The sequence below is a fragment of the Nothobranchius furzeri genome, chromosome 5, assembly GCF_043380555.1.
Source record: "Nothobranchius furzeri strain GRZ-AD chromosome 5, NfurGRZ-RIMD1, whole genome shotgun sequence".
Classification (NCBI taxonomy): domain Eukaryota; kingdom Metazoa; phylum Chordata; class Actinopteri; order Cyprinodontiformes; family Nothobranchiidae; genus Nothobranchius; species Nothobranchius furzeri.
In genome coordinates this window covers 41,079,457-41,098,074 of record NC_091745.1, presented here as the reverse complement: position 1 = coordinate 41,098,074, position 18,618 = coordinate 41,079,457, and the positions used below count along the sequence as shown (strand labels likewise).

At 47.3% G+C, this 18,618-nt stretch overlaps 1 protein-coding gene across 18 annotated transcripts in view; it reads right to left on the bottom strand.

Annotated features, from left to right (window-relative positions):
- Positions 1–18,618, bottom strand: part of LOC107396176 (focal adhesion kinase 1) — a 90,967-nt gene that overhangs the window by 32,898 nt on the left and 39,451 nt on the right. For 12 of the 18 annotated variants that reach the window (XM_054740436.2, XM_054740437.2, XM_015975746.3 and 9 more), the window contains 4 exons: positions 17,546–17,566; positions 15,776–15,873; positions 15,531–15,615; positions 4,164–4,264 (listed from right to left, as the gene is read on the bottom strand). In XM_054740436.2, the coding sequence (XP_054596411.2) occupies positions 4,164–4,264; positions 15,531–15,615; positions 15,776–15,873; positions 17,546–17,566 (305 nt within the window). The remainder of the gene's footprint in view (positions 1–4,163; positions 4,265–15,530; positions 15,616–15,775; positions 15,874–17,545; positions 17,567–18,618) is intronic. The other 6 variants (XM_015975744.3, XM_015975745.3, XM_015975751.3 and 3 more) reach the window with 1 other exon arrangement.

Genomic DNA, 18,618 nt, shown 5'->3' with positions numbered 1-18,618 from the left:
CGCTGAGTTGGCACTGCCTCTCTCTCTGCTGCTAAAACTACGGATAGCAAATGCTACGGGCTATGTCTGAGCGTGAACGCGCATGAAGCAGCCTGCTCGACCCGAGCATCGCTCTTTTTCTGTGATTTTACAGAAAAACAGGCAATCACAGTAAAAATGCCAGGGCTCATTCTACAGGATCAGGGCATTGCAGGAGAATGTATGAAGAAGACATTTATTATTTCTATACATGTTCTGGCTGTCAAACTTCCTTATAGTCCCTTTAAAACTCATGTGATTTGTATGAGTGTACGCATTAACTTGTTAAATCAAACACATACTGATTTGTGATATAAATGGATAATTGTAAGAACAATATTCATTTCAAATTCATTGATTTATGCACAGGTTATTCAAACATTTGATTTAAACATCTTGTTCATTCATCACATATGATTATTTAACTTATAACTATAACGTCGTGGAGTCTTCACTTATTCAGAGTGAAGAATGTTGACGTCTGGCGTTCACACAGTGAGTGCAGGAACCTTGGGTGAGAATGTTGGTTTGAATGTTTTGTCTTCATGTTATGTAAACTCGAGCGGTGTTTTGTTATTGGACTTCTGTGCAAGCCGCAGTTTGGCCATAACGAACACCATGTTCGAACATAAGGATGCCCACCGGTACACTTGGTACCAGGGCAGCCTAGGTCACAGGTCGATGATAGATGTTGTAGTCGTATCATCTGACCTGCGGCCGTATGTTTTGGACACCCGAGTGAAGAGAGGGGCGGAGCTGTCAACTGATCACCACCTGGTGGTGAGTTGGATCAGATGGCAAGGGAACATGCCACGTAGACCTGGCAGACCCAAACGCATAGTGAGGGTCTGCTGGGAACGCCTGGCAGAAGAACCTGTCAAGACGGTCTTCAACTCCCACCTCCGGCAGAGCTTTGACCACGTCCCGAGAGCAGTGGGGGACATTGAGTCCGAGTGGGCCTTGTTCCACTCTGCGATTGTCGGGGCGGCTGTTGCTAGCTGTGGTCGTAAGGTGGCCGGTGCCAGTCGTGGTGGCAACCCCCGTACCCGCTGGTGGACACCAGAGGTTCGGGGAGCCGTCAGGCTGAAGAAGGAGGCCTACAGGGCGTGGCTGGTCTGTGGGTCTCCGGAGGCAGCAGACAGGTACCGGATAGCCAAGCGGGGTGCAGCAGTGGCAGTTGCCGAGGCAAAATCTCGGGCGTGGGAGGAGTTTGGTGAGGCCATGGAGAAAGACTATCGATCGGCTCCAAAGAGGTTCTGGCAAACTGTCCGGCGCCTCAGGAGAGGAAGGCAGCAACTCGCTCACACTGTTTACAGTGGGGATGGGGAGCTGCTGACGTCAACTGAGGCTATAGTCGGACGGTGGAAGGAATACTTTGAGGAGCTCCTCAATCCCACCAATGCGCATTCCGAGGAGGAACCAGAGCTGGGAGGCCTGGGGATGGACTGTCCGATCTCGGGGGCAGAAGTTGCTGAGGTAGTCAAACAACTACACAGCGGCGGAGCCCCGGGGGCGGATGAGGTTCGTCCTGGGTATCTCAAGGCTATGGATGTTGTAGGGCTGTCATGGTTGACACGTCTCTACAACATTGCGTGGTCATCGGGGGCAGTTCCTAGGGAGTGGCAGACCGGGGTGGTGGTCCCCATCTTTAAGAAGGGTGACCTGAGGGTGTGTTCCAACTATAGGGGGATCACACTCCTCAGCCTCCCTGGAAAGGTCTACGCCAAGGTACTGGAGAGGAGGGTCCGATCGATAGTTGAATCTCAGATAGAGGAGGAGCAATGTGGTTTTCGTCCTGGCCGTGGAACTGTGGACCAGCTCTATACCCTTGCAAGGGTGATGGAGGGGGCATGGGAGTTTGCCCAACCAATCCACATGTGCTTTGTGGATTTGGAGAAGGCTTATGACCGTGTCCCCAGGGGAACCCTGTGGGGGACGCTCCAGGAGTATGGGGTGGGTGGCTTTCTGTTAAGGGCCATTCAGTCCCTTTACCAGAGGAGCGTGAGTTTGGTCCACATAGCCGGTAGTAAGTCGGACCTGTTCCCAGTGAGGGTTGGACTCCGCCAGGGCTGCCCTTTGTCACCGGTTCTGTTCATCACTTTTATGGACAGAATTTCTAGACGCAGCCGTGGTGTGGAGTGTGTCGAGTTTGGTGGCAGGAGAATCTCGTCTCTGCTTTTTGCGGATGATGTGGTCCTCCTAGCTTCATCCAGCTCTGACCTTCAGCTCTTGCTGGGTAGGTTCGCGGCCGAATGTGAAGCGGCTGGGATGAGGATCAGCACCTCCAAATCTGAGACCATGGTTCTCGACTGGAAAAGGGTGGCTTGCCACCTCCGGGTCGGGGGAGAGGTCCTACCTCAAGTGGAGGAGTTTAAGTATCTCGGGGTCTTGTTCACGAGTGAGGGTAGGAGGGATCGGGAGATCGACAGGCGGATTGGTTCGGCGTCTGCAGTGATGCGGACGCTGAGCCGATCTGTCGTGGGGAAGAGGGAGCTGAGCCAGAAAGCCAGGCTCTCGATTTACCGGTCGATCTATGTCCCAATCCTCACCTATGGTCATGAGCTTTGGGTAATGACCGAAAGAACGAGATCGCGGATACAAGCGGCCGAAATGAGTTTCCTCCGTAGGATGGCCGGGCTCAGCCTTAGAGATAGGGTGAGGAGCTCGGACATTCGGGAGGGACTCGGAGTAGAACCGCTGCTCCTCCGGATCGAAAGGGGCCAGTTGAGGTGGTTTGGGCATCTGGTCAGGATGCCTCCTGGACGCCTCCCCGGGGAGGTGTTTCGGGCATGTCCTGCCGGCAGAAGGCCCCCGGGTCGACCCAGGACACGTTGGAGAGGTTACATCTCCAATCTGGTCCGGGAACGCCTTGGGGTCCTGCCGGAGGAGCTGGTGGACAAGGCCGGGGAGAGGACGGCCTGGAGCTCCCTAATTGGGATGCTGCCCCCGCGACCCGGTCCCGGATAAGCGGAGGAAGACGAAGACGAAGAAGTTATGTAAACACTCGCTGAACAGAACCTTCTGGATTTGGAAGGCCAAAACAAGCGGATTTATGCTGTAGATGAAAGGTCACCATAATGATCAATATATAGGTGAAAAGTGACCCTTTTGGACGTTACACCCATGATAAAAGCACAACAATGGGTAGGGGAGGCTACAGTTACAGGGAGCATAGGAAGAGTGGCCATTTTAGGAACCAAAGGAAATGCTGGAGTAGTGGGTTTTTAGTCGTGTTTTGAATTCGTGTAATGATTGTGCTTTCCGGATGTGCAGGAGTAGTGCGTTCCATAGTTTGGGTGCTGCGTGAGAAAAAGCTCCCTCCCCATGAGATTTGACAGAAAAGCTTCTTAAAGAAGACGTTACAGGTCTGTGAGAGCCAGAGATTTTCCTTGTTTGAAGTGACCAAATACTTATTTTCCACCCTGATTTACAAATAAATTCTTTAAAAATCCTACCATGTGAATTCATGGATTTTTTTTTTGACATTCTGTCTCTCACAGTTGAAGTGTACCTATGATGAAAATGACTGACCTCTGTCATCAATTTAAGTGGGAGAACTTGCACAGTCGGTGGCTGACTAAATACTTTTTTGCCCCACTGTATTTGTCCCAGTCAGGATGGAATTAGCATGGACCTTTCACAGAAAGGTGTTTAATTATAAAGTAACTCGTGTTTGAATCATTTTTAGGAAAAGGTTGTCTAGGGTTACTGAAAGAGGTTTTAAAAATCCACCTTTGATCTTGGCTGCCCTTAGCTTCTAGGACAAAGCCAGACCATGACAATAGTTGTTATTTTACTGCGAACTTTGGCTCATTTTCTTTAAATACAAAAAAATGAAAAAATGTTTTTATTGACAGTCTGCAAAATAGAGCTGATTTATAAAATTATAATTATATAAGCACAACAATTCAACCAATCCTAGAGTTTAGGCTTTTGTGTTTGAATGACTATAAGGTCAGAGTTAAAAGGTTTACAGAAAGAAACTAATGGACTGGAAAGGCGTCAACATCTAAAACTAATTTTTGCACAGTACTGATCAGATGTTAGTTGCTAAATTAAATTAAAAATTGATTTTTTTTTTCAAAACAAAAGCATGAATCAGTGTAAAGATGACAACGAAATGTTCTTATCTTCTGGTGTCCTACCTCTCCAAGTGTGCAGAGCTCCATGATGATCCAAACTGGATTCTCAGTGATGACTCCCATCAGCTTCACTATGTGAGGATGGTCGAACTGACGCATGGTCACTGCAAGGGGTAACAACAAGGAGCGTCACTCAGTCACAAAGGGGAGAGACCACTATGTTGCTGCAGAAAATGACGATGTTGCGGCCATTTTTACAGAATTCCTGTAAATCACAAGTTTTTTTTTTGTAAGAATGTACTAAAGCAAGTTTGGTATATACATCTGTGATGGACTTTTATATTTGGAGAAGTTTGCAGGATTAAAACACGATTAGTTTAACTTCTAGTCTCATAGAAGTTAAATGATGAAAATCACACTGGGAAACGCGTGAGAACGGTCAAATGTCAAACAGCACCCACCACGTTCCTTCTCCCGCTCACCTCCGACATAATCTCTCACTTATGTCGACTACAAAACACAGTAACACCTAATTTTGCACATTAACAATCATGAATTGCATTTTTTTTTATCAAAGGATGAGTAAAATATGTTAACTCATTCACTGCCATTGACGACTAAAGTCGTCATTTTCATTTTTTACAGTGTGGGCGTCGGAACGAGCCCCCGCACCGTGAGAACAAACATCTCAGCTCTAAAGCCAATCTTCATCCGCATACGTCACATGTCACGTAACCGGGAAGCAGAAAATCCACGTGTTAGGAGATCGTTTTGGGCCGCTGCTGTAAAAAAAAAGTGATATGCAAACTGGAAAAGCTTCTGCCGATCACAATTCAACAACGGATTATGAAAAAACGGATAACGCTCGAAATGCGCGGATTCTTCCTAATGTAAGAGGTGAGTCTCCACTTTGTTTTGGTAGTTTTGGAGTCGTCCTAGCGCGCAACGTTCTGTGACTCTTAAAAGAACAGTAAAAACGGTGAGAAACGCTGGCAGTGAAGGGCTTTACCGATCAGGAAACGGCTGGCAGTGAATGAGTTAAAGACCTTGCAGAAGCACCCAGTGTTCTGCAGAACTACGGCACGTTGATATATTTGTGAAAGCAAAAGTTACATTTTTCATTCTGGAAGCTTATGCGTTTAAATATTCTCTCAGATTATAATATCAAACTTTTAAGTGAATAAATATAGTTAGAATGGAAATGTGGAAATCAGAGGAATTAAAAATGGAAATGTGGAATCTGGGCAAAAATAAAATGGTTGTAACGGGATTATTGCTACAGAAGAAATAAAGATGAATATCAACATTTTCCGGACTTGGAAATTAGTAAATGGCCTGTGTTCGTATAGCGCCTTCTTAGGGTTCTACAACCCCCCAAGGCGCTTTACAACACAATCAGTCATTCACCACTTCACACACCCATTCACACCCTGGTGGGGATGAGCTACGATGTAGCAACAGCTGCCCTGGGGCGCACTGGCAGAGGCGAGTCTGCCAAACACCGGCGCCACCAGTCGCTCCAACCAGAAGCAGGTAAGGTGGGTTGTGTCTTGCCCGAGGACACAACAGCGACATTCTCTGGTCGGAGCTGGGATCGAACCTGCAACCCCCCACATACTGGACAACCCGGTCTACCTCCTGCTGCCCACTTTGTTCAATAGTCAGATTAATCATCACAATGCTCTGAAGTACAGTGATAACATTTTGGGCCCTGTTGCCTACCCCAGCCATTCAAATCCATTTGTGACAAGTTGTTTCAGGCAAAATCACTGGGGCGTGTAAACCTTCTGACAGGGTCACATCTGTATTACATTTTGATATGGTACTGTATATCACCGTACAGGGCAAGACTATCACTTTGATGGATATATTAAAAATTGTAAAAATACAGAGCGTGAGAAAACGCTGGATTGCTGCTTAAGTCCTTTTACTTAAAGCCTAGTTTATGCTTCTGCGTCAGCTCCTTGAGGGAGAGACACGCACACATAACAACGTTTCGCTCTTGCACTTCTCCGTCTCCTGGGGAGTGTTGCCAAGCAGTTCCCCTCCAGAAGAACAGAGGGCGTAGCGTGCTTCTGGAGTATCCTGTCACGTATTCGGTCATGATAGTGCATTTACTATCGTGTTTATGTTGTGTTTTTTGTATTTCAGAGAGTTTTTAACATGGACAAAATTGTCCCACATTCTCCTCCATCTCTTCATGCACTTGCAATTGGTAAAATCATTAGACAGCAAGGGATAAACTTTCACTGTTATGCTGACGATACTCAGCTATATTTATCCATTAACCCTGATGAACCTAATCGGTTGGGTAGATTACAGGCTTGTCTTGAGGACATAAAAAATTGGATGACTCTAAACTTTTTGCTTTTAAATCAAGACAAGACGGAAGTTCTCATCTTTGGACCAGAAATCCAGAAAAGGAAATTGCTTAGCCAGTCGCCTGACCTTAATGGCATTACATTAATCTCCGAGAACAAAGTAAGGAACCTTGGTGTTATCTTTGACCAGGACATGTCATTCAAATGCCTGGTTAATCAGGTTTGTAGGATTTCCTTCTTCCACCTTCGGAATATTGCTAAGATTAGAAGCATCCTTTCCAGGAGTGATGCTGAAAAACTAGTTCATGCATTTATTACATCAAGACTGGATTACTGTAATTCATTACTCTCAGGAAGTCCACAGAATGTAGTTAAAAGTATTCAGTGTCCAAAATGCTGCAGCTAGAGTTCTGATGAGAATTAAAAAGAGAGATCATATCTCTCCTGTCTTAGCTTCCCTACATTGGCTACCTGTTAAATTCAGAATAGATTTTAAGATCCTCCTTCTCACATATAAAGCTCTTAATAATCATGCTCCATCATACATCAGTGATCTGATTGTTCCATACGTTCCTAACCGAGCACTTTGCTCTCAGACTGCAGGTTTACTGGTGGTTCCCAGATTATCTAAAAATAGGATGGGAGGCAGATCTTTTAGTTATCAGACTCCTCTCCTGTGGAACCAGCTCCCAGCTTTAGTCTGTGAGGCAAACACCTTGTCTACTTTTAAGAATAGGCTCAAAACATATTTATTTGATAGGGCTTATGGTTAAAATCTGATGTTAGCCTAGATCCGGACAAGTGGGGGAGTAGAGAGAGGTGGAGTGTACAGTCGGTAAAGACGGCTCTCCCATGCCCTGCCTCCAACATGCCTCCATCTAAAAAGGCTAGGTTATCTCTGTAGTTATACTGCTATAGGCTTAGACTGCTGGAGGATACACTGACCACTTTTCACACTTGACTACTTTCTTCTACAATCTGCTCTTTAACTGTATTATTTCCTGCAATTTCAGCGGTTAACTTTATTTTCTCTCTAAGTGTTTTTCTCCCCAGAAGAAGCTACAATGATGTTCTGCTGAGCTGTGGTGGCCTCATGGAGGGGGCCATCGTCTAGCACAGGGATTCCCAAAGTGTGGTGCGCGCACCCCCGGGGGTGCGCGATCTGCCGCTAGGGGGTGCGCGAGGTGAAAAGTGTAATGGCTGCGGAGCTCAGAGAAGTCTGTCATATGTCACCAGTAGCATAGCCAGAAACTCATTTGTGGGTGGGCCTAAGAAAAAGTAAGTGGGCACAATAAATGTAACTGAAAACAAGTATGTTTTTGCGAGTGTGTCCTCCACATGTGTCCTAGCTTCATAATAACAATGCGCCCAGCTTTAGCACTCTGGCCTGGCGCACGCCGATATGTTCCGTATTTGATCATTTTTAACGGTGTTGGAGGTATCTGAAGGTGGCGAGTCATTCTGGCAGATTGTAATTAAGACACTGTCTCAGGCAGGTGTTCTGACGTTGTAAACCTCACACACAGAACATTGTGGATGTAACAAAATGAATCAAGAAATGATTCCCATTCAGGCTATTGACAGCGCGCTGAAGATCTGAAGTTCAGAGTGCGTCTGTCAGAGGTCAGACGCGTTCCAGCGGAACCACGGCTCACGGGTGCACAAGTGAGCACATCTGGGCTGGGCAGAAGTAATTTTACAACATTGGTTTAAATATCGCCAATAACGAGACGCGATGACTTGAGCGGCTCATGGAGCTGTGCCGTACGCGTGCGCACACACACACGCACACACACACACACAGATTCAATAAGCGCGCACGCTGCGCAAACTCCGGCGCGCTGTCAGACTGAAGGCAGAAATGAGCGCTGCCTCCTCCGTGATAAAAAACTTTTAAGAGGTTTTATAACAACATTTTTCATTCAAGGTCAAATTAAGATATTAGCTTCTATTTTGGGATGACGTATTAAAGTCGGGTCCGCTCCAGCCAGTGACTCCTCATGAACCTGACCACAACTCCCGTTACTGCTGCATTTGTTATTCCAGTCCGCGTGGCAGCGGATCGCAGATTCAGCCACACCATAAAACAGCAATAAGTCGGTCTGAGGCAAAATTGAACCTCATGGCTATATCTTATCCCTATAACATTTGATTACGCACAGGTGACCAGCACAGGTTTACGCAGAGCAGAAGGAAGGAGAGCGCTCTGGTTAAACGTCCCTACTTTAAGAAAACCGTTAAATTGCATTGTTGATGTGCTACCTGGGCACTCTAAATATTTATTTAAAATTAAATCAAAGGAAATTGTAATGGTATCGAATGTTTATTAACTACTATTTAAAAAATGAAAGTGATGGGGGAAAAGGCCGATCATATTTTCTTAACCCTGTCTGTTTAGGTTTAACTTGACGTCTGATATATATATATATATATATATATATATATATATATATATATATATATATTTATATATATATATAGCCATGTGTCATGTTCCTGGGCAGAGGTGAGTCACACCTTCTCCTCTCACCAGACTCTGAGCTAATTCTCCACAGGTGAGGAGCAGGGGGAGCGGCAGCTGCAGGAGATTTCCCAATCAGGGACGCGGGTTCAAAAGGAGGATGGAGACACATCACTTTGCCGGATGATTGCACCAGTTTAGGATCATCTCATCATCTACTCACCCTCGCTGTCTTCGTTTTCTGGAACATACTCATCACGTCCCATCCTCCTCCGCCGTTCCTGTTTGGCTTTCCCTCTGCTACCTCACCCCTCCTGGATCTCTCATCCTCTGCCCAGCGTCCTCCCCGGCTTCCCCTCCTCTACTGATTAACCTGAGCACCTCAGAGACTCGAGCCGTATTGCTCATCCCACAGGACTTCCCTGTGCGGTTTCAGTTCCCGTTTTTATAATAAAGACATTTTACTTTACTGCTTTGGACTACGTGTGCTGATTCTGCATGTCTTGGGTTAGACACTTACCTCGAGCCATGACAGAATCATCCGGCCACACATCTAATCCAGCGGAGTCAGCACTCGCGGATCTGGCTACCCGGATGTCCCAACAAGAGCAGACACTTCCCGTCCTCATGGAGCAGCTGAATATCACCAACCAACGTTATCAACGTTTGGAGACAGTCCTGCAGCAGCTTCAGGAGCAGCTCTCCTCTACAGCCTCGGGTTCCGTCCCCGCTCCAGCGACAGCCGCCGCTCCGGCGTTCGGAACAGAACCACACGCACACGCCTCGGGAGGTGTGGTTTCACCTGGACCGGAGGCGCTCGGCTCTCCGGAAATCACCCACTTCCGTTCGGCTCCTCCTCGGCAATGTCCGACCTTCTCCGGTGAATTCGAGGATTGCTTTGGGTTTCTGCTACAGTGCCGCCTAGCGTTTGAAGACTCCCCGAGGTCTTTTCCTACTGACTCAATGAAGATCTCGTTTATTGTTGGACTACTTAGAGGCAAGCGCTTCGGTGGGCGGAGGCTAAGAGCAGAAATCCTAATTTCCTGTCTGGTTCTTACCCAGACTTTCTGGAGGATTTTAAACTGACTTTTTGCAGTTCAGAGACCACCACTGACATCAGAAAAAGACTGTTGCACCTCTCGCAGGGAAGAAGGTCAGTGGCTGACATGTCTCTGGAGTTTAGGACCTTGGCTGCAATGACATCATGGGGAGATGATGCCCTTAAAGCAGCATTCATCGAAGCGCTGAACGATCGGGTAAGGAACCAGCTGGCTCTGTGCCCCGAGCCATCAACCCTGGACGGACTGATCTCATTATGCATCTCTATCGACAAGAGACACAGGGAGCTTCAGAAGACACCATTCAGGGATCTGTCACCACCTGTAGCACATCGTCCATCCCATAGGTCTCCTCCTCTGGACTCACCCGAGGAGCCCATGCAGGTGGGACATACCCACCTTACTCCAGAGGAGCGCCAACATCGTTACAGTAAAGGGTTGTGCCTTTACTGTGGAAAACCAGGACACATGGTGCACACTTGCCCTGCGGCGTCAAAAGGGCGTGCCCACCAGTAGTTCCAGGAGTTCTGGTGGGCAGTCATTCAGGTAAAGAGACCTCCCGTTTTCTTATTGACTGTGCTTTGACTGTTAACAGTCGTCGCCACCGGACGACTGCTCTAGTAGACTCAGGATGTGAACAGTCTTTGGTGGACCCTCAACTGGTGCGGGATTGGGGACTGTCTACTGTTCCACTGCCGGAACCTTTAACAGTGTCCTCCCTGGATGGGAGGCCCCTGGCCATAATCACCCACCGGACCCAACCACTCCAGCTCCAGGTCTCAGGTAACCACACGGAGATGATCTCATTATTTGTGTTTCCCTCCCCGCAGAACCAAGTAGTTCTAGGCCATTCCTGGCTTAGGGTACACAACCCGTGTTTGGACTGGAGATCAAGCCGTGTGGAGACCTGGAGTCCGGAGTGTCATCTTACCTGCCTGACCTCTGCTTCCTCTGGATCCAAGGACTCTGAAAAGACTATTGTGGAGCCGCCCGATCTCACCCAGGTACCAAGTGAGTACCATGACTTGCAGCAAGTGTTCAGTAGAGATCAAGCAGCCACGTTGCCACCTCACCGTCCATTTGACATTGGAATAGACCTGTTGCCAGGAGCTCCGCTCCCAACCAGCCGCCTCTACAGTCTGTCCAAACCTGAACAGGACAGTATGAGGAAATACATTACAGAGGCCCTGGCCAATGGCATAATCAGGCCATCCACCTCACCTCTGGGAGCTGGGTTTTTCTTCGTGGCCAAGAAGGACGGGTCGCTTCGCCCTTGTATTGATTACAGGGGTTTAAATCAAATAACGGTGAAGGACAAGTACCCGCTCCCTCTACTCTCATCAACCTTTGAACCTGTGCAAGATGCCACTGTTTTTACGCGGTTGGATCTCCGCAATGCATATCACCTGGTCAGAGTCCGCCAAGGTGACGAATGGAAGACAGCTTTTAAGACACCCCTGGGGCACTTTGAATATTTGGTGATGCCCTTTGGCCTCACTAATGCTCCAGCGGTGTTTCAGAGACTCGTGAACTCAGTGTTGGGGGACTACATTAATGACTTTGTATCTGTATATCTTGATGATATTTTGATTTTTTCTAGGTCCATTGATCAACACCAGAAACATGTTCGGAGGGTACTCCAACGGCTGTTGGAGAACAGACTATTTGTAAAAGCCGAGAAATGTGAATTTCATGTTTCAGTAGTTAGGTTTCTTGGTTTTGTTTTAGAAAGTGGACGGCTGAGGGCGGACCCAGACAAGGTCCAAGCAGTGACTGAGTGGCCTACCCCTGCCACCAGGAAACAACTGCAGCGGTTTCTTGGCTTTGCAAACTTTTACAGACGGTTTATCCGCAATTACAGCCAGACCGCAGCCCCTCTGACAGCTCTAACCTCTGTTGTTAAGCCCTTTTCCTGGTCTCCAGAAGCCGAAGTTGCATTTAGGACTCTGAAGAGGAGGTTCACCGAGGCCCCAGTCCTCTCCAGACCAGACCCCAAGCAGCAGTTCACTGTGGAGGTGGACGCCTCTGACACCGGGGTTGGCGCAGTCCTCTCTCAGGTATCCCCAGAAGACCACAAACTTCATCCGTGTGCCTTCTTCTCACGGCGCTTGACACCCACCGAGAGCAGGTATGACGTGGGGGACAGGGAGTTACTGGCAGTACAACTGGCTTTGGAGGAGTGGAGACATTGGCTGGAGGGGGCTGAACTACCATTTATCATTTGGACTGATCATAAAAACCTGATCTATCTCAAGGAGGCCAAGAGACTGAACCCTCGACAGTATAGGTGGTCTTTGTTCTTCTCCCGCTTTAACTTTGTTTTGTCCTATAGACCAGGATCAAAGAACACAAAGCCTGACGCTCTGTCTCGCCAGCACTCCTCTGAAGATGAGACGGCTCCTAGCACCATCTTGCCTGCCTCCTGCATCGTTGCTGGAGTAAAATGGCCCATAAGAGACCAGGTCCTGGAGGGCCTTAAGGTGGATCCTGGCCCAGGTAACGGACCCTCCAACAGACTGTTTGTTCCCCAGGCACTACGAGGAAAGGTTATTCACTGGGCTCACACCGGGAGGTTCTCAATCCACCCTGGAGTAGGACGTACTGTGGCTCTGATCAGGCGATCTTTCTGGTGGCCCTCCCTCTACAGAGACGTGAAGGAGTATGTGTCGGCCTGCCACGTCTGTGCCCAACAAAAAGGTACCAATCAGTCTCCAGCAGGCCTACTCTGTTCCCTACCAGTGCCGTCCCGTCCTTGGTCCCATATTGCCTTGGACTTTGTTTGTGGGTTGCCACCTTCGCATGGTTTTAGTGTCATTTTAACTGTTGTGGACAGGTTCTCCAAAGCCTGTCATCTGGTGCCGTTAAAGGCTCTCCCTACATCTGCCGTCACGGCCCAGCTTTTAATTAAACATGTCTTTCGTCTGCATGGGATCCCAACAGAGATCCTCTCTGACCGAGGCCCCCAGTTCGTGTCTCGTGTCTGGAGGAAGTTTGCCACCGCCTTGGGAGCCCAGGTGGCTCTGACCTCGGGGTTTCATCCGCAGACCAACGGACAATGCGAGCGGATGAACCAAGAGTTGGGTGCCATGCTTCGCTGCGTCTGCGCCACCAACCCATCCACCTGGAGTGAGCATTTGGCTTGGGTCGAATATGCCCATAATAGCCATGTCTCCTCCGCCACAGGTCAGTCTCCCTTCGAGTCCTCCCTCGGATATCAGCCCTCTCTGTTCCCCCTTCATACAGATGCCACCATCACCACTCCTCAGTTCCTTCGTCGGGCCCGCCGCACTTGGATCACCACGAGGTCGGCTCTTCAGCGGACCGCGGAAAGGAATCAGCGACTGGCTGACCGACACCGTCGTCCTGCTCCCACCTACTCTCCCGGTCAAATGGTCTGGTTGTCGTCCAAGGATGTCCCGCTGAAGGCGACCACCAGGAAGTTCTCTCCTAGGTTCCTTGGTCCCTTCAAGGTCGCGGCGGTCCCTAGTCCGACGACCGTGCGGTTGGAACTCCCGTCGTCTCTTCGGATCCATCCTGTGTTCCATGTCTCCCTGATCAAACCCGTCGTTTCCAGCCCTCTGTGCCCGGTTCCGGCTCCGCCTCCTCCTGCTCAGCTCTACAAAGGGGGGCTGGTATACAAGGTGCGGCGCATCCTCGACTCTCGCCCCCGTGGTCGGGGTCTTCAATATTTGGTGGACTGGGAGGGGTACGGCCCGGAGGAACGCTCCTGGATTCCCCGGTCTAACATCGAGGACCCCTCTCTCATCTCGGACTTCGAGGCCTCCAGATCCGGTGCTAGGACGCCGGGGGGCGTCCGTTGAGGGGGGGGCACTGTCATGTTCCTGGGCAGAGGTGAGTCACACCTTCTCCTCTCACCAGACTCTGAGCTAATTCTCCACAGGTGAGGAGCAAGGGGAGCGGCAGCTGCAGGAGATTTCCCAATCAGGGACGCGGGTTCAAAAGGAGGATGGAGACACATCACTTTGCCGGATGATTGCACCAGTTTAGGATCATCTCATCATCTACTCACCCTCGCTGTCTTCGTTTTCTGGAACATACTCATCACGTCCCATCCTCCTCCGCCGTTCCTGTTTGGCTTTCCCTCTGCTACCTCACCCCTCCTGGATCTCTCATCCTCTGCCCAGCGTCCTCCCCGGCTTCCCCTCCTCTACTGATTAACCTGAGCACCTCAGAGACTCGAGCCGTATTGCTCATCCCACAGGACTTCCCTGTGCGGTTTCAGTTCCCGTTTTTATAATAAAGACATTTTACTTTACTGCTTTGGACTACGTGTGCTGATTCTGCATGTCTTGGGTTAGACACTTACCTCGAGCCATGACACCATGCCCTGATGTGGGGGCTGGGGGGTGTGTCGACGTGGTCAGGACATAGAAGTGGGTGCGCGGCTAAATAAGTTTGGGAACCACTGGTCTAGCACACTGCTGCTAACCACTTAAACATTCTCCCCCTCCTGATAATAACTTTTTGTTTCCTTGACGTTGGATGTGCTACTACTAGTTTACCCGTTTAACAATATTCACTAGGATAAATACAATAAAGTTTATCTCTCGCCAAATAGAATATTTACTAAGCAATCACGGTGTAACCATGGACACATTGCTTGGTGTGTGTGTGTGTCTGTTCTGTCTTCTTGATCCCCAGTGAGTCGAGGTGGATGGCTGCTTATACTGAGCCAGGATCCTCTGGAGGTTTCTTCCTGTTAAAAGGGAGTTTTTCTCTCCACTGTCGCTATATGCTTGCTTAGTATGAGGATTGCTGTAAAGTCACTGACACTAGTCAGTGACTCGATGCAACCTGCTGGGTTCCTTATATAGGAAACATTTTTTCTGATTGGCTTAATGAACTGACCTGAATTGGAATGATTGTTATGTGAAGTGCCTTGAGACGACTCTTGTCGTGATTTGGCGCTTTATGAATAAAATTGAATTGAATTGAACAACAGAGGGCGTAGCGTGCTTCTGGGGTATCCTGTCATGTATCTGGTCCTGATAGTGCATTTACTATCGTGTTTATGTTGTGATTTTTGTATTTCAGAGTTTTTAACACGGACAAAGTTGTCCCACATTCTCCTCCACCTCTTCATGCGCTTGCTACCTCTAAACCCACGTTTTCTGTCATTTCCATCCACCAATAAAACGCATGCTGTGCATCTTTTCACTCCGCCAGTCACGGGTAAATAATTTCAGAGTTTTTCTACGTTTCTCAGCTTCTTCGAGCTGCTCCGTGTAAGCCGCTAGATATCTTAGGCTTTTTGATGTTTTTGAGAGCACAATGGTAGCACTGTGGACGAAAGCAGCTTCCCGACCAACCACAAGCTTGTGTTCTCTGTCTCGTTCGACAGATGTTTAGAAAATTGGGCTCGATTCCATCTGTCCTTGTAACCCTGCTGGAGAGTCCTCGCAAGGACGGATGATGGTGTTGCGCGTCTCCTTACCGATGCAGAAGCATAAACTAGGCTTAAATAGCACGTGTGTAAATACACACCCACACCCACACACAGACACACACACACACACACACACACACACACACACACACACACACACACACACACACACACACGCCTTACATGCTTCCTGCAGAAACTTTTCCCTGACGCTGTCTGACGTGGAGTTCTTACATGTCTTCACTGCTACGGACAGAGCTGGATTATCCTGCAAGAAACATAAAAAAGGAAAACCAACATCTAACAGTTTATTACTTTGAAACAAGGAATCTATGAAACTCGAGACTCATTTTATGTATTTTATCAGAAACTAACAATAAAGTAAGGGACATTTGGACTCCTATTGCTATAAAGCAGAGGATACGTACTGAGCTGATGTAGACTCCTTGGTGGACATCTCCAAACTGACCCTCCCCGATGCATCGTCCCAACTCGATACACTCCCTCTGAATCTCATAGTCCCGCGCTACACACAACAAACACAAACGTTTGCCCACAGACCCATACAGACACACAAACGGGAACAAAACAAAGGAGATCAATCACACTAACAGTAGCTTTCCGAGCTTGTTAGAGCATGTCTGTTTATTTGTGCAGCAAGGGCTGAAGGAGCCTTCATGACTGGATTATTTACATTTCTCCACAAATCTTTCATGCATGAACAATATCAACAGTCTGATAACACCATAAGTGAGGGATCTGATTCCACTTATGTGTTCAGGACTTGATCTCGGACTCTAACAAGCTTGGCTTTATTGCAATCAGCACGGTCGACAGCATGCAACAGCATCAGCACACCCCAGCGAGACATGCCACACAACAGACAGCAACACTCACGTAAACACAACTACCACTCGGATTCTAACGTGGGATGGATAAAGTCAGGTGGGTTGTGTAACAGTGAATCGTGACTGCGGTGAGAACTAAAAGCCCAGAGGCTAAAATGAGGCCTGTTACATTTAATTGGAAAAACAAATCTATTTCCTTATTACCATTGCTCTTGGTTTGTTTTTGCCAATTAAAACTGATCAGAAACAAGGAGTGGAAGTGGCTGCCTTGACTTTGTCCTCAACAGGTATCTGCAGGTTTAAGGGAGCCAAATTTAAGACTTTTTAAGACCTTTTTTAAGGCCAATTTGACCAAATGTAAGCTATTTTTTAAAATGACATGTAAGCTATAATTTCCAGCTATTGCCTGGAACCGGTGCTAACCACGTCACGAACGTGGGATTAGCCATCCAGTTACCATAAAAGTTGCACGTCCCCATGGCGCAAGCTCCCACTAGCTTAACCAGCTAATGTGCTCATCTAAAAATAGCCCCCTTTCACAACCAACTGAATGTGTACGGTTCTGCTTACGCCAACATTATACACAAAAAATGCTGAACATTAACTAGAAATTCATGAAAATTGAATTAAAATAATCTTGTTTATTGGGTATTTGGTAATTTAAGACCTTTGGAAACTGTATTTAAGGATTATTTGTCATTTTTAAGGATTTCTAAGGCCTTAAATTTGGAAAAGCAAATTTAAGACTTTTTAAGGACCCGCGGATACCCTGTAATAAGTTCATGAATAAAAGCTCCAAACATCCAGCTTATAGCAGCCTTTAATGCTGTTTTCTGATCAATACTTTTTCTGATCAATCCTGAGGTGTAAACATCTAGCTCATGCGTGACTTTTAGAAGCAACAGTTTCAGGCACTTAAAATCCTGAAGTGTAGATATAGCAGCGCAAAGTGATAAAACATTACGCATGACCATAATTATTAATTTCTGCCTCTAAATGTCACCCGATTTTCCTGCGCTATAGGCTACTCCACTGTTGTGGTTTTACGATAAAGCATATCTAAGAGCTTCCTCCCGCTGCCCTTCCTCTTTCAGGGCTGAGCTGTTAAAGGATCGTGCCTCGAGTAAACTCGCCTGGTAAGATTGTAGAAAAACGTCTTTATTATTGACAGCGTTACCAAAAGAATCACGGACAGCACACCAAGCATCAAATAGAGGGGTTGGGGGAAAACAACGTAGAGGGATAGAAAAATATCCTAAACTTTGTTTTAAAACTGCAAGCAAACATAAAAAGGATTCACAACAACCACCAAGTCAAGGGGCCAACACAATAGTGCGATCCAATCATTACCTTGATCCAGTCCATAGTATTCTGGGAAAATGGGTTAGTGATAAGAGAATGAAACTCCCCATGAATACAGTCATAACCGGTTATCTCTGGCTAATAGATAAATATATCACAGCAACAGAGGAATGGGTGTTAACAACTATTCTGATGAATGTTTATCTCAAAGGCTTTCTTGCTTTTAAATATAAAACATTTGATTATTTTTTCTCAATAAAGTGTTATTTTCAACAAACAAATAAAAAGTAAGCAAGAGACACACCTAGGCCTGGGACAATATCAAATACTGTTGAACAATATATTGTCCTACCAATTATTGACGATAAACAATATTATTGTCGACATTATTGACACCAAAATAACCACTTATGTAATGTTAACATATCACAATAATGCAAGTACGCAGTTTAAAATGCAACAATTAAACCTTTATTTTACTTACTCAAGTGATATATTTTTGGCGGTAAAGAAACGTCTGAGCGCCATTCGTTTCCTTTGAGGTTGTAGAGATCTACGTTATTGACTGTAGAATTTCTGTAGTAATTTCAGAAAATACCGATCTCTAGACTCCCTCACAGTTTTATTCCTGTAAGAGGTGCATTCATCCCTGTTCTTTTTATCCATCCTTTTCACTCTTGTGGCGCTTACACATTAGTGTCGCCATGGTCGGGGTTCGGGCGGGCTGGATGGCATGAGTTGGGTCTCGAACGGGCGGTGTAGGGTTCACATATAAATCCGAGGGACTTCTCAATGCGGAAATCCCAGAGCCTGTGGGCGGCGTTTAATACGCACGGGAAAGTCCGCGCCGTCCTCCATTATAAGGTAAAGAAAGGCGGGCATGAGCTGTGTTGCTTTTGGAGACTCGGAACCACAATATTTTATTAATTTGCTGTCTGTGTCCTCGGAATCTTGTGCCACACACACACACACACACACACACTCACACACACACACACACATGGATTTCTCCCGAGCAGCTGTCTGCTCGCCATGGCAAGAGCTCGATGCAGAGAAAAGGAACGCTACGCACACACAGATCTACTCTCTTCTCCCGTTCCCACACTGATTGGCAGGTCCAG